We start from the raw sequence: 21,116 nt of genomic DNA on the forward strand, positions 1-21,116 counted from the left end.
TCTGGATCCTGGAAAACACCTTGAGTTCAAACTGGTGCAGGAGTAACATCAGATCTACTGGAAATTAATAAACCTTTTGTGGAATTTTATTTGTGAATTTATTCATCTGCTTGCTCTCATGTTTCTGCAGACCTGATCTCCTTCCTCAGTGGCATTAACACTCGTGCTCCGTTTAGAACCTGGCCAAAGAACTGGATTCTCTCTACAACACGAACTGAGCTTGAGGCTGCAGTCAAATCTTTACAAACAGTAAAAGCCCACATCCAGATGGCTTCCCATATGAATTTTACAAAACCTTTGGGAAGCAGATGGCTCCATTTCTAATAGAGGTGTTTGAGTATCTTTATCAAGAACACTTACCCAAACCTTGAACCAGGTACTTTTAAAAAAGGGTAAAGACCCATTATTATGCGGTTCATATTGCCCCTCAGTTGGATACTAGCCAGGTACTTAAAAGCAGTTTTACCCTCAGTTATATCCCTAGATCAAATTAGGTTTATCCTCAATCGACATTCATTTTTCATCTCCTTAAAGTATTCGTTGAGGTTTACAATCCCTCCACAACCACTCTACCTGGGGGTTTAACTGCACTGGACACTGGAAAAAGTAGACAATAGAAAGGGATTATTTGTTTTAAATTTTGGGAAATTTAGATTTGCCTCCTGGATGTCCTCCTCTGGAGGTTTTCCAGGTATGTTCCACTGAGAAGAGACCCCGGGGCAGCCCCAGGGTTAAATATCCTCTGTGGTACACACAACGACCGAAATAAGCTTCAAAAAGGAAGGATTGTGCAGCACAACTCCATCAGAATCACATCAAGATGTTGATGTATGGGCTGTGTGTTTCTTATTTTGCTTGATTTGTTGAGACATCCATTAAACAAATAATGGATTTAATTCAGTAGTATTTCAATACCTCTGAATGTTTAATAAATAACATTGTTTTGATCAGTAAAGTGATTTGCACATTATGAGAAAGTGTCATAGCTAAATAAACCTCTTGATTGTGTAGTTAAAAGTTCAAGATCTTTCTGTCCCCATCTAAATAGTAGAAGGAGCTTGTTAGTTTAAGTGAGTGACTTCTTGTTTTTTGCTGGTTAAACTACAGTTTTATAACATTATACCAAGCCCCTAGGTGCCTCTGTGTTTATGTGAATAAACACATCTGTAAAGCTTGAGCAGGGTGCACCGGTGCACTATTTACAATCATAGTGTGTGTAATCCATGTAAGTGGTGTCTAACAATAATGTAAGAGCGACGATGAGCATCTGTTTTCTGCTTCACTTCCACCTTTATGTCTGATCACTTTTCATAACTTCTGTGGGTGTTTTGCTGCTCTGACCACAGCAGCTGTCACTCCTCTTAATGCTACAACACAATGTGCCAAACACAACCTTTTCACACCCACCTACCTTATTTAGGAGCCTCTTTAACTTGCATAAATTTGTCTTTATCTGCATGTCAACATGATTTCTGATCATGCAGAGAGGATAATCACACATGGACATATTTACATCTATTTACATATTTAAAGGGAGGTATGTCAGGGCTGGTGCCTCCTAAGTTGATGTACAAAGGAAATGTGCTCAGATTCATGTTGTGCTGGTGGAGTGTGTTTAAGGCGTGGCTGCAGCGGAGAGAAGAGGTTCAGGAAACAGAGTGGGATTAACTGGAAACAAGCCGTGGTGTGTTTCTAATCAGTAAAGCACTGTGTGAATCCTTGTGATCTAAAAAGCAGATGTGGTGGTGTATGTGGGGGAAGGAGCTATAACGGTGGTACACATGTATACACACAGTTTCATACATCTGGAATTTTTGATTTCAATAGAAAATCCACCAAGTCTTTGTAGATTAGGTCCTTACAGAATCTCAAACATGATGGTTGCAGACTATTCTTTTTTTTCTTTTCCATTCAAAATGTTTTTATTTATTTTCTTTATTTAATAAATTAGTTTTTGTTTTTGAAAAATGAGTCTGCACTCTGGGTTCGCCTCTGTTTCCACCCCTCATGACACAAAAGTGTTGGTTCTGTTTCTATTTCCAGAATTGAGAGAAAACTAAAAGATTTCTTTTTTTTATCAGTTTCACTAATGAGAGTCTTACTTTGGTAAAACCATGCGTCTTCTTTTTTTTGCTTTTATCATTAGATCTATTTTTAGTTGAGGCTAGTAATTACTAAAGTATTCCCATCAAATCAAGGCCAAGGCTTTCAAAAAACAGATTTATAGTCGAGCGTTAAAACAAGAAGTCATGTTCACATAGTTTTCGTGAATTTGTAGAGCTTGAAACACCTGAAATTTTTTATTTTAGTAATTAATTTGGAGTAAAGTTTGGGAAAAGGTTGCAGGAAACATCACATCCTCTGAGGTGGAAACATTCAGTTTGAAACCATGACTCTTCCCTCCACAAGAAGTGATGCAACAGGAAACATGAGGTTTTTTGAGTCAACATATTGAAACAATAAAAGAATAATCATCCAATTATCTATTTTTTCCTCCTGTCCATAGAAGAATCACACTCCGCAGAGCTTCAAAGATCCTAAAGAACAACCTGAAAAATACAAAAACAGCTTCATGCGTCATCGCTTTTAACGTTTTACATTTTCACTTTGTTTATTCCAGCTTTTTGATCCTAAAGATTTCCACTCAGTCAGAAAACACAAAACAACCCTCAAGGCTTTTGTTTCCCTAAATCAATCCACATCCAGATAAATCTGTGTAACACTAAAGATTTATTGTCACAATAAACAGAGACAAAACCAGAAGAAAACTGATCAGTGATGTGAATCAACTAAAGGTTTAATAAATCATCACAGCCTGATTCCAACAGACTTCAGAGAAATACGAAACTGTTCCTTAGAAGAAAACCGATTGAGTAAAACCACAAATATCTGCCAAACAACACAAACCCAACAGAAACATGGTGGATTTTAAAACAAAGCAGATGTTTAAAGCTTCCCTTCCAACAAACACTGAGGTGACACACAAGCAGGGAGTAAAAGTGCCAGAAGGAAACGCTGAGATAAACTCACACAAACCAAACAATGAGAAATAACAGCTGTCTGATTTCTGCTCAAACATCCCCACCACTTAACAGGAAGAACTAAACTCTGGATTTTGTCTGAGCCGCTGAAGGTTTTAAAACTGTGCGGAATAAAAAGTGTTTTATCCCACCCAATAAACTCACAGCACAGGTTGAAATATTATGTGTTAAATGTGTCTTTAAAAACATATAGTCCAGAATAGCTTTAAAATACCTATTATAGATAAAAACACCTCCTCCTTCTTATTCACACATTGGCCCATTTCACAGTTTTCCTGTATGCCCATGATACAGATGTGAACAAACCACAACATCAACAAAGCTGCACTGGTAATGCAAAAAAAAAAAAAACTAGCACTCCTTTAAGGAACGTACGTATATCCCCTGCTGCCTTTCATGACAGAGTTTTAGACTAAGGTCATCTTTAGATGTGAAATTACAGAGTTGTGTTATTTTTGCAGTTTTCGTGAACTCAGTAAAGCTGATCAGAGGGGATAGTCACAGATTATGTTTTCAAGGCAGTAGGGTTGTAGGTGTCAGCAGGTCTGTGAGGGAGGCGACGGGTTAGATCCTTAGGAACTGTCTTAAATGATTTGCTGAGTAGAATGTTGCGGCTGCTCAGTTTGAAGAAAACATTAAACAAAGCTGATGGGATGATAGGAACCACATTATAATAGGTCTGTTCTCTTTTTCAAAAGCAACAAGAAAAATGCCTGGTTCAAGGTTTGTGGGAGAATTCCTGTATTCAAAGACTCAGTAAGTTCTTCTGCTACTGTAGCCCATCCGCCTCAAGGTTCGACGTGTTGTGAGGTCAGAGATGCTGTTATGCATACCTCGGTTGTAACGAGTGGTTATTTGAGTTACTGTTGCCGTTCTATCAGCTCGAACCAGTCTGGCCATTCTCCTCTGACCTCTGGCATCAACAAGGCATTTGTGCCCACAGAACTGCCGCTCAATGGATATTTTCTCTTTTTCGGATCATTCTCTGTAAACCCTAGAGATGGTTATGCGTGACAATCCCAGTAGATCAGCAGTTTCTGAAATACTCAGACACTGCTGCACCAACAAGTCACTTAAATCACCTTTCTTTCCCATTCTGATGCTCAGTTTGAACTGCAACAGATCGTCTTGGCCATGTCTACATGCCTAAAGGCATTGAGTTGCTGCCATGTGATTGGCTGATTCGACATTTGCGTTAATGAGCAGTTGGACAGGTGTACCTAATAAAGTGGCCGGTGGGTGTATATATACATGAACTTCTTTACTTTTATACTGCTGTCCCCATCGGCTGGTCCCTGTTGTTGTTCTCCAGTGTTCCTGTTCTTTAATGTTCCTTATGTTCTTTATTGTTATTGAAGTTCTTTAGTGTTCTTTATTGTACCTACTGCTGTTCAGCATTCAATGTTATGGTGTAGCGCTCCTGTTGCTCATTTGTGTTCCTTTTATCCCATCTTTCTGTTGTCTAATGTTTATGGTTTTATCTAGTGTTCTTGTTGGTCTTTAACGTTCCTGTTATTTCTTAATGTTTCAGTTGTTTTCTGGTCATTTTTAGTTGAAACTTCAGGCTGAACTAAAAATTCAAGTTTCTGATCAAATCCAATTCTACACTTTAAGACTAAAATAAATTTTTAAAAAAAGTTTAAAATATGTCCTAAAAATACCAATTCAAACTTTTTAATAGACATATATGTTATGTTTAGATTCTGACAAATGAACAAAGAATAAGAAATATTTCCATCTGAGAAACTAAAACCAGAGGTTCTAGTTCTGTTTGTGTCAGGGAACAGTGAAACTGCTAAGTTTAAACAATATGTTTGTTTGTTTACACACACAGACACAAACGAAAACAGAGGGTCTTCACCTCTCTGACCAGACGCTGCTCTCCTGGACCTGGAGGTTCAAACTGTAAGGATGAAGGTGAGTCAGCAGCTGGTTACCTGTCCATTTGACCTGATGTGGCTGCAGATGAAGCTGGGTTGAATGAGCCTAATGAAGCAAAGTTTGTACTCCTATTAGTTTGTTTCTTTCACCTGAAGTCTGTTTTGAGATGAAGCTCTGGGACTGATTGACTTCATAATTTTACTGTCTGCAAAAGAACAGTTGTTGTAGCTCATTCTCTCTAATCTTATCTGCTGAAGCTTGAAACTCCTTCAGTGCACACAAGTGTCTTGGTGACCCCCATCACTGTTCTCCTTCTTGCACGGTCACTCAGTTAGAGAACAAGAAAAGAATGTACATTTTCCCAGACCTCACGCTGACAGTGGCCAAATGGAGGGCAGTTTTTCAAACCATACTGCTGCTCACAAATAGTCACTTCTTGTCAAAGTCTAGCTTCCACAACTCTCTCCCAGACCTTCATCATGTGGCTCATCAACTTAATTCCTCTGTAGTAGCTACAAGTTTGTATATCACCTTTGTTCTTAAAGACTGGCACCAACACACTTCTTATCCATTCTTCAGGTATTTTATCACTCTCAAAAATGCAATGGAACTTTGTCCTATTCCTCCTGACAGAACTGATGGAACTGAGTCAGGTTTTTTAGGCTCTGCTCAAAAATTAACTATGGACTGAGATCAGGGCTTTGTCATGGTCACTCCAAAACATTAACTTTGTTATCCTTAAGCCACTTTATAGCTTATTTGCCAGTATGCTTAGGATAATTGTTTATTTGGAACAATTATCAATTGTGCCAGAGTGTCTCTTAAACATGACCAGGAGTTTATTTCATTATCTTTAGTTTGATTTGAACAGACGTAGAAGGTTGGTCATGTTTTGTTTCAGAAGTCTTGTAGTTTATTTCTTCCAGTTTTGCTTCCATGTTGTTTTTAGAGAAAAAGTGGCTTCTCCTGCAGCCCTTCAAAACAAACTATACTTGTTCAGTCTGTTCCTAATTTTGACTGAACTGAACTAAGTCTGTCATCTTCCATTATAACTTCTACTGCTTTTTTTGTCCCTGCCTTGAGAAAAGTGTTAAACTCAGCTGTATGATCTGTGTTGTGTATGTGGAGTATTTATACCATGTGGATCTCTGAGAACCAAAACACTGTCTGGTTCTGGAAAACTCTGTCAGACTAAAATAGACCTTTGGCCTTTAGATTCAACAAAGCAACACAAACAAAAGGCGTGTCCTCATCCACCTCCTCATGATTCATGTTACTTCCTATGACCTGATGTTTCAAAGATTAAATTACCAAAACAACAGAAAAACAAGACACAATGAGAGGAACAAATGAAAATTACACTTTATAATCTGCAGCAGCTGGTTCTGGTACTGTGTGATTACATTTATTACTATTTAAAGCCCTCTGTATTCTAAAATATGATATTAAAGTTCTGAAATACTTTTATTGTTTCAAGAGTTAGTTATTTGGTGAAACTGTGTAGAGAAAATTCTAATTTTTTTATTTAGAATCTGGAAACACTTTGGATATTTCTTTAAAAAACAACTATCCAGATAATGCCAGATATCAAAGAGTTTAAGAAGATAACTTTTTTGTCCGTTCCTATATGTACAATGTACACTAAAAAATAAAACATTGTTTTCCCAGCTCATAACAGTACCTGTTAAAATACACTAAAAGACAATAAAATGAAGTTAAAATAACAATGTAAAAGCCGCTTCAGAAGATGAAAATGAACAATAAATGCACAAAAAACATACAGATAAAATGGCACAATATTGCAATGTTAGGACATTAAACTGGCACTGAGCACACAGTCTGTTGTGAGCCTAAATGCTGTTGGAAAGAAACTAGCATCTTGCTAGATCTGGAACGAAGCCTTCAGTATCTTTTCCAAGATGGCAGAAGTAAAAACAGGTCATGGCAGGGTGGTGAGGGTCTTTTAAAAATGTTGTTGGTCAGGCGAGCACACCGTTAGTAAAAAATCAGCATCAGTGAGGGTGAGTGAGTGGCACTTGTTATTCTGCTTGCTGTTTCTACAATCCTGCTCAGATGGTGTTTCTCTAGAGCAAAGGTAGGCAATCCTGGTCCTCGAGTGGACCAGGATTGCCAACCCCTGCTCTAGACTCTGCAAGTTTGTCACCACAGATGCCACAATTCCTCTGGAAAACGTGATGAGATGGGGTGTGAGTTGTCCTACCATTTTTAGGCACCGAAGGGGGTGAAGCCACTGGTGGGTCTTTTTAACAATAATTGGTGTTGACAGCAAAGGTAGGGTCATTTGCCAGGTGGACCCCCAAGAATTTGACGTGGCTGACTCTCTCTACTGGGTCACCACCAATGGTCAGTAGTGAATGATGCTGAATACCAGCCCTCCTAAAATCAACCACCATCTCCATCATTTTCTACACATTTTTGTTTCTCCAGCCTATGAGTTTGACTCTTTGCAGCAGGGTGGTAGTGTACAGTAACCAGTTAGACAGAAACAGATTACTGGGTTATCACTAAACAGACTAAGGGTAAAATTGCCCATTGTTATGTTATTCAGCGTCTGCAGTGAAGCAGGCGCTGTACTGGTCTGTCGTGGTGAAGAGAGAGCTGAGTCAAAAAGCGAAGCTCTCGATTTACCGGTCGATCTACGTTTCTACCCTCATCTATGGTCACGAGCTTTGGGTAGTGACCGAAAGAACGAGATCGCGAATACAAGCGGCTGAAATGAGTTTCCTCCGCAGGGTGTCTGGGCTCTCCCTTAGAGATAGGGTGAGAAGCTCAATCATTCGGGAGGGACTCAGAGTAGAGCCGCTGCTTCTACACGTCTAGAGGAGCCAGTTAAGGTGGCTCGGCCATCTGTTTAGGATGCCTCCTGGTGAGGTGTTCCGGGCACGTCCCACCGGGAGGAGGCCAGAGGAAGACCCAGGACCCACTGGAGGGACTATGTTTCTCGGCTGGCCTGGGAAGCCTTGGGATTCCCCCAGAGGAGCTGGCCCAAGTGGCTGGGGAGAGGGAAGTCTGGGTCTCCCTGCTTAGGCTTCTACCCCTGCGATCCGACCCCAGATAAGCGGAAGAAGAAGATGGATGGATGGATGGATGGATGGATGGATGGATGGATGGATGGATGGATGGATGGATGGATGGATGGATGGATGGATGGATGTTATTCAGATTCAAATGATAAGCCATCCATTTATTCATTTTCTTCCACTTATCTGTGGTCGGGAGACAGGAGCAACAGGTTAAACAGGGAAACCCAGACGTCACCCTCCACAGCAACACTTCAGCTCCTTTTGAGGCTCCCAAGGTGCTACCAGGCCAAAGAGGTATAAAAGTTCTCTTGCAAGTTCTGGATCCTCCTTCAATTGTTCTCCCAGTGGGTCATGCTTGAAAAATCTCCATTAGGAGGTGCCCATGAAGCATCCTAATCAGCTGCTTGAACCACCTCAGCTGACTCCCCCTTATGTGGAGGATTAAAGTTTTAAAACTGTGTTTTACACATACAATACTAAACTGCTACAGTTGGGGATTTTTGCTTGCTGGTATAATTTGTTTCCCTGTTGTTGTTGTTTTGGACTCCTTGTTTCTTTGCTTTCAGTTTTTATCAGAATGCTTCTGTGTTCATTTCTGCCAGTGTTTTCTGTTTCTTAGCATCAGTGTTTAGTACCTGTTATTCTGGCATTTCTAGTTTTTTTTTTTTCTTTTTCGTGGCCAAGGTTTTCTCATCAGTTCCTGTATTTGCCATGTCACAAACCTGCCAGCAATCTGTGGTCAAGACATCTGTTCTCTTTCACTAATCACCCCTTCTAACAGATATAAACTACTTGTTTTTACTCTTTGTTAAATCCTCATATTCAAGTTTTGTTCACAGCTTGTTAAAGTTTTTGTTTCATCAAATTAAATCATTTTAGGGTGTTTTACCTGCCTGCCTGCTTTAAGATACCATTAGCCACCACGTATTTTACCCAAAATACTTCAATAATCCTTGAATTTAGGCATATTTAGGACATGTTGCACTTGAGAACTCAAACTTAAAGAATTACCTGGCAAATACAATATTTTTACTTCCCTCATTTGCATCTTTGTCATGGACAGGTAGTCTAAATCTATCTTTTCAGCAAAATTAAATTAGCAAGTCATGTGCTGAACTAGATAAGGCTGGGAAAACACCAAACTGCAAATGTAGAAATGTAAGGTTTAGAGATGAGGTTCAGCTGGACCCTTCAGTTCATTGCAGGGTTAAAACATGTATGACAATTGACCATGCACACTCACATCTAAGGTAAATTTGTAGACTCTCTAATTTACCCCACAAGCATGGTTTTGGAGGAAACTGGCATAACAGGAGAGAATACACACTCAGCATTCACATTGCGTTTTTGAAATTTTCAATTTCTTAGTGTTTGTTGTTGTTTTCTACATATTTTACCTTCCTGTTGTTGTAATTCCTTGTTAACAACTTCTGTGTTCCCAGTCATAAACTGCCCTCCCAAATGTACCTGATTATAAATCCATCATAATACATATATCATCACTTTATGTTATGATGCTGTAGATCTTTTATCAAATGTGTTATTATGAACAGTACAAATTTATATCTTCTGTTTGTTTTTTAATGCCTGTAGGCCTCACAGGTCTCATACCGTCTTTGAGTACAAGAAAAAATCTATATGTATGTTTTTTAACAACAAGAAAATTATAGATGAAACATGCTGTGTACTTCATCACAAATTAGCATGGGTAAAAGTTTATGAAGAACATTTGTTTTTAAAATATTTCAAAATTTTAAAAAAGTGGGATGAAAAGCATTTTGTTCTGTTCTTGCTCAAATTGACACATATGATTTTTATTATTAAAAAAGAGGACATAGACCCAAAGATCCAGCTAAAAATTTAACCATATGGTAAAATTTGTGTCTAAATACTGTTATAAAATTTAAAAAAAAAACAAAGATATATCCCCATTCTTTGAGCTGAATATCACAGAAACCTTAGCAGGACCCTCTTCCTCATCACTGGATTGTTCCACATTGGTTCTCTCCTGGTCTGGATCATAATCTGTGTTGTTTTCAGCTTCTGACTTTGTCTTCTCTTCAGCACCTTTCATGTCAGGTTCCTGGCCTCGCTCCTCATCACCAGTTTTATGATCCAAGAAATGATTGATGGATTCAATACCAATTTATTGTTTAGTCATTGTGCTGCTGCAGAATGAATTGTAAGCAAGCCCTCAAAACACCTTTAATATACCAGAGCTGTAAGAAAAGTTTTATATATGTTTGAATCAATGTTGAGATTGTTTGTGAAAATACCAACAGGAGAAGTTATGTGGGGATGGGAAAGGACATATCTATCTGCTGAAATCAGTTTTATACACGTCACCTTTAATCATCAGTCATTTTTGACCAAGAACACCAAGTGTGTAAGAAATTTAAATAAAACACCCAAAGTTGAAGGAAAATGATCAAAAAGTCCCATTTAAATCAGATTAAAGGAAATAGCTACCCATTGTCCTGCTGGTGACACAAAGCCATCAGAGAGATAATAAACAAAGCCTAACATCAATAATATTTTGAATGACAATTCTTTATTTAATTTAAAGGAACAGCAAACTGCTGTTCTAGACACGTCAGGCATGTCGAGCTGACGGCCCCCAGAGCTGTTTGTCTTTTAGTGCTAAAAAGGAAACACAAAAAAGATCTTGAGTAGAGGCACATGAAACACATTATTTAGGACTTGTACAAAACTATTATCTCACCTGTTTTTCATAGAAAAGAAGGAACGCTGTTGTTGCGCGCTTCTGACAGACAGACGCTCCGGTTGTCGGACTGACGTCCTCATCGTCATATGTGAGCCAGCAGTCCGTCACATCCCCCATGTCTTTGTTCCGGTAAACACCGTCGGAGATGTAATGGCCTGAAGAAGAAGAAGACAAACTTGTAATTCTTTAAGCGTGGTGAGATATTGCAGATTAAAAGCTGAGCTCAGCACATGCGGATGCAAAACCTGAGCCAACACGTACCGCTGTCAGCTGTGGAGCCCACATGGCTGATGATGCTCACTAGGGAATAGCGGGCCGTTGTCTGAAATAAAGGAGCAAGTCACCAGAAATTAGGTTCATAATAAACAGGTAAATATTCAAAGTAACCATCATGGGTTGTGTGTATTTAAAGTGAGCTTAAGGGCGTCTTCCTTACATCTTCAGTGGTCATGAACTCCTCGTTGAGCACCAGCTCCTCTGTCAGTTTGATGGGACTCTCCACCTTCTTCACCCTGAGGGTTTTAGTGAGTCTGAACCGCTTCAGGTGAAGGATCAGAACACTGAAGACATTGAAGAGATGGTAAGAGGGATCAGATATCAGAACTATTCAGAAAGGAAGAGCAGAAATATTCCTTGAAGGAATGCATATCATCCACCACCTTTCATGTCAAAGTTTTTAAATACATGATGTGAAAGACTCTCAGCTTCTACCACATCAAATCTTAGCACAATATCTGTAAATTTATACCATTTTTGTTTTGGCTCTTACTAATTAGCTGTGGAAGCCATCTAGAATGAGGCTGATTTCAAAAGTTAGATATTATGCTAACAGACTAACAAACACACACATTACTCCTTCCCTTTCAGCAGCAGGCAGGTAATAAACAACTTAGCTGATTGTTCAGATAAATTACACCTGACTGTTTTACTCACTTTGGTAGAGTGAAGAAGGATCTCTTCAGGAAAGACTTCTTCGCTCCGCACTCACACATGTATTCTAACTTGCTCTCCTACAGCAGGATACAAGAAGAAGAAGAAGCAGTAAGACCAATAATTTCACTTTAGGACAATCCATGTTTAAATTGAGACATTTAGTGAGCAGCTCGTACTTTCAGGTACTCCTGCAGGCACCGGCTCACTGAGCCCTCAGGCACCAGGTCCAGGGAGAGGCTAAGAAACTCCTCCAGCATCAACGACTGTTCACCACATCTGAAAGGGACAGTTCAAGAAGAAGATGAGGCAGTTTGTTGTGGAGTATCATCAAAAGTTGTGCAAGGTCAGCAGTGGCAGCGGAGTCCTACCCCCTGCAGGTCCTGGTGCTCAGCAGCTCCAGGGCGATGTGATCTCTAACGGGGCAGGTGTAATTCCAGCCCGACTCTGGAGACTTCAACATATCCAGCACACAGAGGAGGAACTCATGGGCATCCTGCTCAGAAACAAAACACACAAAGCTGTTGATCTATTTCAGTAAACGTACATAAGGTTCTGTGGTGTCTGCTGCAAGTGAAAAGTCTTCTCACGTTCTGCTTGTCGCCTTGAAAATTTGAGTTAACCATGGCCACGGCCCTTTTAAAAGAGGACAGAGACATTTTTTTCCTTTTCTTCATGTTGGAGGAGCGGCAGACTCCAACCTCCACAAACTCTCTGAAGAAAGAAAAGAAGAATAAGAGGAGAGTTTAGGTTCGTTTTTACACAATAAACAGCAAAGTAGTGAAGAGTCCAAAGAGTGATGGTGTTATAGAGTCCGTACCTGTATATCTGTAATTTTGGGTTAGAACTCCACAGCAGCAGCTGGTTGTGGACCTCCTGAACAAAGCAGCTCAGGGTGAGGAGGCTCTGCAGGGTGGAGTTGATGTAGCAAGTCATCCCCAGGTTTGGTAACCTTAAACACAGAACCCCACAGAGAACCAGTGTCAGAAAACTGGGCTCATCTTCATCACCAGGAAGTGCNGTCGAGTCAGTTTCACAACAAAAGATTTATAACCCTAAACTTACTAAATGTACATAATTTTAAATCCTTGTGCTGGTGCCTACCCAAGACAGTTTAGCTCCTTTGTTGAGACGGTTTCTGTCTTCCAGGTAAAAACCTTTGCACATTGATCGTAGATTCTTGCTGTGAGGCTAGTCTGGCTAAACGTGGCCTGTGGACTCTCACTGTGACCTACAGGATCAGGCTGCCTAGAAATCAGTAAGTCGGTCTCAGGGGCGACCTCAGCTTGTTCATCTTTGACACTGCTGCTAGTTAAACAGCTTCCGATAACGTCTGAAGGAATCAGCTGCATCTCATCTGTCCTGTCAGCTGCGGCTGCTGCAGATGAAAGCCTTTTACAGGCTGTTTTATCTCCCTCGTCTGGAGATCCCTCCTCACTCTTTCAGGAATAAATACAACAATAGACTTCAGTAGAGCGAACCTTAACTACACGTTTGTTTCCATTCAGTTTTGTTAAATATATCTTGTGGTTAAAAAGCAGTGAATAACGCCATCTCTGTACCTTTTTCTTATTTATCTCAGTCTCAGTCTCTGATGAAGCAGGAGTTTGACGTTTGGGAGAAGCTTCCTGCTCTCCAGCTTTAGCATCAGCCCATTCCTTTATGTCGTTTGGACTGAAGATATGGAAGGACAGAGAATATGGCAAGAATTCACAAATACAGACAAATTTTATTGCATTTCAATTTAACATTTACATTAAAATAAACTAACACTGACTGAAGAGGTGAGATGTGACAATGAGAAAAGTCCATACCTTTGTTCGGTGACAGAAGATGGCAGGGTGGCCTCTTCTGTTCTGTCTTTGGTCTCAGTTTGCAGGTTTTCTTCAACTGCAACTGATGCTGGAGCATCAACATCACAAGATGTTTCCACCTGGACTCCAGGTGTTTCTACATCTGTCTCCCTGAATGTGTCGACACTGATAACAAAGAAGAACACAGCTGATATTAAAATGTCCGGTCCAGCTACTGTGTGCGGAGATATACAGTATCATGTTTATTAAATCAATCTAAAACAAAATGGATGGACTCAGAAGTGTATGTCATACCTTTCTTCCTCAGCCGAGGAAGGCAGGATTGTGTTTTCTGCTGCAGATAAATCAGCAGTGACCTCTTCCTGGATGGCAGCATTTCCATCCTCTGTCTCCTTCATGACACTGACACTGTTGGTAAGATAAAATCATCACTTTAATCACACTGAAAAACCAAAACAAGGTCAAGAATGCAAATAATAAGTCTTAAAATTGACAAAACAACAATATAAAGAGAGTCAAACCTTGATTCAATGTCGGAGACCACATGATCTGTTTCTTCAGCCACATCTTCGATCTCAGTTGGAGCTGATACTGGAGGGTCACAAGCCTGTGCCCAGGTCAGTTTCCTGACCGACACAAAATAACACAATTATAATCTGACACAAAATATATTGATGCTCATGAAATTGCTGAGTATCTGAGAACACAAATTATGTCCAAAAGTTACAGTCATCATCTTACCTTTCTTGTGTGGCTGAAGATAACAGGAGTGTGGCTCCTACCGCATCTTCTTGAACAGGACTGATGACTCCCTAATTGATAAAAATACACAAGTTAAACCCAGCTATGATGAATAAATTGCAACACAGATTTTTTGCTGGTTATTGTTTGAACATTCTGGTCTTAAATTTACCCTTTTGCGGCAGAGCCAAATACACCATTTGAAGATTTTCCCAACTTTTTTATTGGGAGCTTTTCTTATGGCTGAGGTTGTGGTGGGAGAGGCAGATGGTGGGATGTTCTGACCCCTGACATGTTTAGGAAACAAAACATGACAATGATCGTTTTGTTTTACAATGCTGTGAAAATGTTCTGAAGGCTTTTGATCAATAGATCTGGACCATAAAGATAGTTTCAACAATAACAGGTCATAAAAGTCAAGTGATGTGACATTTAACTTGAGGTGTATTTTCCCCACTTACACACAAATATCACAAAATAAATAATTAAAATTAAGGTAAAACAACAATAAATTGACGTTATTACATACCTACCATTAATACAACACTTATCTGGTAAGTACCAGGTAAGTACCAGGTACGTAGTACAGGTAGGTACATCATACTCATCTGTTGCACAAATCTAGAAACTAACAGGTGTGTACTTACTGGGTAAGCTTCAGGTTTGTACACAATAACTACCTGGTACATACCCCAAAAGTACCTGTTATGTACCAGGTACATACCTGGAAAGTACCAGGTAGGTACCCTGTAGGAACTGGGCTTTATTAAGTTTTGTCTTTAGTAAAAATTCTTTTACCTCTCCTGTAGTGTAGAGCGCTTCTCTTGTTTCACTACCACTTCCTCTTGATGTTTTATCTGTATAAAATATGTAAAGCCATATGTTTTATAAGCACAACAAGCATATTTACCTGCTCAGCAGAAAAATATCAACAAAAAACACAAAGAATGTAAAAATCTAAAAACAATTCTCTGAAGAAATAAAGTCAAATTAGCAGCTTGAACAATAGAAACTCAGATTGTTACCTTATGTCGTCTACAAGGTAGGCAAAACATTGTCACGGGTATCGAAATTGAACAAAATATCTTGTATGTCGCTTTCCTTTTCTCAATTGTGCTTACAGACTGAAAATCAGTTTGCAAATGCTAAGTGGAGCTGAAGTAAATTCAGCAGGTCTGTGAGTAGAATGTTCAACTCTGTGACCTCATCATTTAGAATATTAGTAACCTAGTAACGTTACCACGTAACATAGTAACGAATACTTTAAAGGAAAGCTTTACCATATAAGGTAAAACCCCACACAGACCATAAACACTGATTCTATAGTAAATGTATTATGGTTTTGACATGTGGCCATACATATGATATGACCTGTTAAACTGTTCAAATATGCAGCGATTTACAGCCTTCAAGAGGTTTACACCAGAGTATGTGTTGTGAATCACTCTCAACTAACAGCACACCAAATCCTAGCTCAACATCTGTTTAACTGACCAAGTTAAAGTCATTTTGAGTTGAAAGTGAATCTGTCATTATTTGGACACTAACAATATTTTCTTTTCTGTAGCCTAAGCCTTACCCTAACCATTACCACTACATGTTTAATCCTGACACTACCTTAAATTCGATTTCCACTATTTGATTTAAACTAACCCCAAACAAAAAAATGACCTTCCATCATAGGACAGAGCTGTGGTCCCTATAAGGACTACCCGTCATAACAAGGTAGATGATTATTTCAGAAAATGTCTAAAAAAAGTAACAAAAACCCAGGTTCACAAACACACAAAGGCAACAACACTGCCACCAACGTTTGCCTTCAGGCGATGGGTAATAATCATTGTCATGATTTGTAGGTGTGGTTTTTAATTTGTGTTTGTTTATTGGTTATTGATCTAATGTTTTATCATTGATTGAAGTTTTAGTTGTTTCATATGAAATATTTCTGTTCTGTATTATCACCATTACTTCCTGTTTTTAGTTAAACCAGATCTCTCTGAGTTTGACTTTCCTGATCTTTTGTTCTTTGTAATTATCAAACTTACCTCTCTTTAGTCAGCCGTGTCAAACCTTAAAGCTTCTGCGTTGAATCTGAATCACACATCCACAGAAAGGAACTTCAGCTGTTGATGTTAAGTCCTGTACTTTTCACTTATATGCAAACTTGTCATTGTTCCTGATTAACCCCACCACTGTCATGTCATCTGCAAATGTGATGATTTGGTTGTTGTTAGAGCGAGCAAAGAAGTTGTGTAGGAGTAGACTGAACAGAAGGGTGCTCAGGACTCAGCCTTGAGGGGACCCTGTATTGTAACAGTTTTCTAGGTGCAGCTGTCCACCCTGAACCTCAGCTGAAATGGACAAAAATCATACTGCCGTTCAAATAGCGTTGTGTAAAAACTCATGGTCCAGACCTCAGTTCTTTCTGTTTTCCTTCCAAGCAGCCAGACTTTAATGTAATCTGTTCAAGTGGTCAAAATAACCAAATAAATCCCACAGTTCATTATGTGAAAACAAACAGGTCTTTATCTTAAACCCAGCAGGACTTTCCCTCTCAGTGATGAGTATTGTTCTGCTGGTCACTGACTTTCAGCTTCTTGTTTCTGTTCTGATTCCCTCAAAGTGAAACTTAATGAACTTTGAATAACATCGAGGAGGCTCAGCTGAGAAAACCCCACATACATCATCAGACTGTTTCCTATTAGCCACTGTGCCTCCGTCTCTCTGCCGGACTGTCTGACTTCCTGTTGAAGTTCAACTTGTCTGCAGCAGCTGAAGCATTAACATGCAGAGAGAACTGTGGTAAATACTCTGTTCAGGTTCCTGCAGGTGGTTTACAGAGGATTCCAACATACAATAAATTCAACTGGAGATTAAATTTAAAAAAATGAATGAACAGGGTCACAGTAATGATAAAATATGTGTGAAACTGTTTTTTTTCTACTTTATAATCTTTGAAAATAAAACCATCATTTTGTTTATTGGTTCTCTTGCATTTCATTTCCTGAGTAGTTTTCAAAACTATGAAACATTAAATCAAACCTCGGATCTGTTTGTGTTCAAGGAAACATGAAAACTACATGTTTTTATTATTGAAAGTTAGAATGCCTTAAGCAGTAAGATCCATCTCACATTATTAGGGATGTTTTGGTTTAACCCAAACTGCTCCGATCTAAAACTGAAGCTGTTGAAGGTAACAATGTTCCAGAGTTCCTTAAACAGAACAAGCTCTCTGGGGGAGCTAATGGAAACTTTTTCATTTTGTTTCAGATGTTCCTCCTGGAATTCAGCGAGCTGACCCAAATCGAGAACAAAATGACTTCCAGGGATTTTTCAGCACTACAAACGATCCAAACAACCAGCAGAACTCCACACAGTCATCACTTCATCACCAACATCAAACACAAACCCATCAGTCGAACACAAACAGGCTACCAGGTAACACCAGAACCACCACAACATTTCAATTATTCAGTTCTTATCCAGACTTTTTTTCTTTTGAGTTTAATTTTGTCATAGTCAGTCATTTATTAAAGGCAGGTGTTTGTGTACCTCTGTCTGTTAGCAAAATATCTCATGAACAACCTTTAATGAAGCTCTCAGAAAGTTATCACTGGATGTCCATCTACAACAAATTACCATTTTAAATCAACCTGATACAAGATGGCCGCCACAGCTTAACAACTTTGTCAAGCACAAAAGAATGGCTAGAACTCTGAACTAAAATTTGGTATGGTAGTATCTGAGAGTATTTCAGAGGCTTTCCAAAACATACACTCACAATGTTTCAAACTAAAAGGACCAGTTTTGGTTCTGGTTCTTACGAGACAGGTGATCATCCATCCATTCATCCATTAATACATCCATTTGTCCATCAATCTTCTACTGCTTTTCCATGGTCTGGTCACAGAGGCAACAGGTCCGGGAGAAAAAAAACCAGAAATCACCAAAGACACTCTCCAGCTCCTCCTGGGGGATCACAAAGTGTTCCCAGGCCAAAGAGGATACATAATCCCTCCAGAGGATTCTGGGTCTCTTCCCAGTAGAATGTGCCTGGAAAATCCCTAAAGTGTAACGTACAGGAGGCATCTTAATGAGATGTCTGAACCACCTCAGCTGACTCCTTTTGATGAGGAGAAGCAGTGGCTGTTGGGGGATTTTCTAAGTTACCCAACCTAAACAAAGAACCACACAGAGAGAGAGTAAATTGTTTTTAGGATACTTCTGCAAAAGGAGAAGTCACTCGAGCAACGACCTTTTGGGTCAAACTCCAGTGAGTTCTGAAGTCCTGTAGCATCAGCATCTTTTTATTAGAAACAAGGAATGGGTGGGGGCTGAATCGGTCAGGACCGGTTCTGCCACACAGATTAATCACACAAACAGAACTTACAGCATGTAGTGAAACATTCTGTCTATCAATCCTGATACAAAGATTATCAAAGGTACAGTGACGTTACTTGGGTGATTGGCTGACCTACTTAGATTATTTACTGAGCAAGCACGATAAAATGTAAACATGATACAAATGTACTCAATTAATATCTCTGACATCTGGTGTGACACGTAGGCATGTTTTGCACATAAACACAAAGGCTGGTAATATTAAAAAACCCTAACAGTGGCTCTAATCTGCGCTCCCTCTGAGGCGAGGGTGAATTTCTGCCTTAAGCAGAGGAATTTCAGTGTCTATAAGTGATTATACTAGAAAAGTCCTGAAAAGGTAACAAAATACAAACATGATGTACTCAGTACATGTTAAAATTAAAAGGATTTCCTTTGAAGGAAGTGTGTATGTGTGTGTGTACATGCGTGTGTTGTTTTTGCTGCTCAGGTCACCTGACCACAATGTGGATGACATCACACTCACCCTTCCTGCATCCTGTGTGCAGCTTCCTGCTCAGTTTCCCACATGTTCTCTGTGGCCTCACTGACCAGCCAGTGTATTGACATTTTAATGAACATTCTATTGTGTTTGCTTCTTGTCCTGCAGAAGCTTGATAAACTTGAGTCTGATATGAAAGAATAACCTGATCCCTAATCCAAACTGTGACTCTGAACACCCAGTCCTAACTGACCCTTAAAGCCCTGATCTGTTTTTATAAACTCTGTTTACTTTAACCTGCAGCCCTCTGTGTGAAGTTGTGTTTTACAGTGTTAAATCCTCAGAAAATGTATAAAACTAGTTGATGAGAACACTGTCTGAAGAACCTTTGTTATGGTTCTCACCCTGTTTCTGTTCCTCAGCTCATTAACATCTCGTCTTTCTCTGCAGTTGTCTAATTCATGACAAGTATTAAAATTGTAAACAAAAATGTGGTTGTTTTTGGTTGAAAAGGAAGTAGCTGTGGCTTGGTTCTGTAAATCCCACTGACGACTGTTCAAAATTAACCCGACCAGCTAATTAGGGTAAGGGGGTTATTTGATTTTTGCTTCTGAACGCTCCTCATCTGCAGCTGCAGAAAGAGGTCACAAGGAGCTTCCTGTCATAGCATGACCTCTGACATCTTTGTAGTGAGTGGGAGAGTCTTCTTACAACAATCCCCACCCCCAGTAGCAGGAGACCAGTTTAGGTGTTTTTGAGCCAAGTTTGGAAACTGGTTCAAATCAAAACATCTACCGGTCCCCAGAGGGCTGTGATCCAGCAGGGACCATGTGTTCCTCAGCTGTGTGGGTGTGAGAAGCTTCTTCTGGTTTAATTTTAGTTCCCGATGAAACAAACATGAAGAACTCTGATCCAAATTTTTCCAGAGCAGTGATCAGTGTTGGTCAGATGCTATTTATTCTGTATTTAATAAACATGTCACGGTCATGGTTCTGGTTCAGTTCTGGTGGTCCAGTCCAAGTTTCATAGCTGCACAAAGTCTCAAGACATCAGAAGTTTTGGATGTCCAGATCATGTTTAAAGCCTTCAGCTGATTTTATTTCTTCTGTTTTAACTTCGGCTTTATTATTATTATTATTATTATTATTATTATTATTATTATTATTATTATTATTATTATTATTGTTGTTGTTGTTGTTGTTGTTGTTGTTGTTGTTGTTGTTGTTATTATTATTATTATTATTATTATTATTATTTATTTAAAAAAATTAGCTCAACAAATTCAAACAACTAAAACCTAACCTTAAAGTTTCCTGCACCTTTTAAGGATCTTGAATCACTTGTTGACAAATACAAGTGATCTGTTCAACTACAGCAGCTCTAAAAGTAACTTGTGGTTTTATTAGTTTTTTAAGGAACACTGTATAACAAACTGTTTACAACCACAACTCTGTTAAAAGTTAGGACATTGTGTTCAATATAAACAAAAACAGAATGCAGTGAATTGCAAATCTCATAATCCCATATTTTATTTACAATAGATCTTAGTCAACATATCAAATGTTAAACCTAAAAAAAACTGTACCATGTTTTGGGGAAAATGGCAGCAGCACATCTATTGTTCCTGATACAGATGTGTATCAGGAACAAAGTCATCAACACGTTCAATGTCCCATCTTTGACAGTTCCTAATATCATCAAAAGAAATTAAATTCTTTTTGGAAACAACGGACACCATGTCCCCCATACTGAAGAGGAAACTAACCATCAACACACAGTTTAAAAGCCTGCCTCTCTGATGCTATGGGGGTGCATTAGTGTCTCTGGCATGAACAGCTTACACATCTGGAAAGGCTCCATCAATGCAGACAAGTACATACAGGTTTTAGAACAACATATGCTTCCATCCAGACAATGTCTTTTTCAGGGAAGGCCTTGCATATTTCAGCAAGACAGTGCTGAACTGCATATCACAAAATAAGTTTATGAAATTTACAAATCATTGCATTTTGTTTTTATTGACATTTTCCACAACATCCGAAGTATTGGGGGGAATTGGGGTCTCCCTGGGCTGCCACCTTATCGTGGTGGAGGGGTTTGAGTGTCCCAATGATCCTA

General features: G+C 39.2%; 2 protein-coding genes across 2 annotated transcripts in view; one reads left to right on the forward strand and one right to left on the reverse strand.

Moving 5' to 3' along the window:
- Window positions 1–21,116, forward strand: part of mmrn2a (multimerin 2a) — a 44,001-nt gene that overhangs the window by 12,500 nt on the left and 10,385 nt on the right. Inside the window, exons 2-3 of the mRNA XM_017433663.3 lie at window positions 4,876–4,958; window positions 17,447–17,614. Of these exons, the coding sequence (XP_017289152.1) occupies window positions 4,876–4,958; window positions 17,447–17,614 (251 nt within the window). The remainder of the gene's footprint in view (window positions 1–4,875; window positions 4,959–17,446; window positions 17,615–21,116) is intronic.
- On the reverse strand, window positions 10,561–12,570 carry LOC108246243 (ubiquitin carboxyl-terminal hydrolase 37). Its single transcript, XM_017433686.3, has 9 exons — window positions 12,442–12,570; window positions 12,212–12,335; window positions 11,993–12,117; window positions 11,801–11,900; window positions 11,625–11,701; window positions 11,128–11,251; window positions 10,953–11,013; window positions 10,689–10,846; window positions 10,561–10,606 (listed from the first exon to the last, which is right to left on the reverse strand). The coding sequence occupies exons 1-9, from the start codon at window positions 12,555–12,557 to the stop codon at window positions 10,601–10,603; spliced, it is 891 nt and encodes a 296-aa protein (XP_017289175.1). The 5' UTR covers window positions 12,558–12,570; the 3' UTR covers window positions 10,561–10,600.

Source organism: Kryptolebias marmoratus, linkage group LG22, assembly GCF_001649575.2.
Source record: "Kryptolebias marmoratus isolate JLee-2015 linkage group LG22, ASM164957v2, whole genome shotgun sequence".
NCBI classification, from domain to species: Eukaryota; Metazoa; Chordata; class Actinopteri; order Cyprinodontiformes; family Rivulidae; genus Kryptolebias; species Kryptolebias marmoratus.

Bases quoted from the DNA above. Each gene is read 5' to 3' on its own strand.
- LOC108246243 (XM_017433686.3), bottom strand. From the start codon at position 12,557: ATGACTTGCTACATCAACTCCACCCTGCAGAGCCTCCTCACCCTGAGC. The intron at 12,118-12,211 runs GTGAGAAGACTT...GTTTCTGAGCAG, and splicing joins TTCAAGGCGACAAGCAGAAC to GATGCCCATGAGTTCCTCCT. The intron at 10,847-10,952 runs GTACGTGTTGGC...CTTCTTCTTCAG, and splicing joins GGGCTCCACAGCTGACAGCG to GCCATTACATCTCCGACGGT.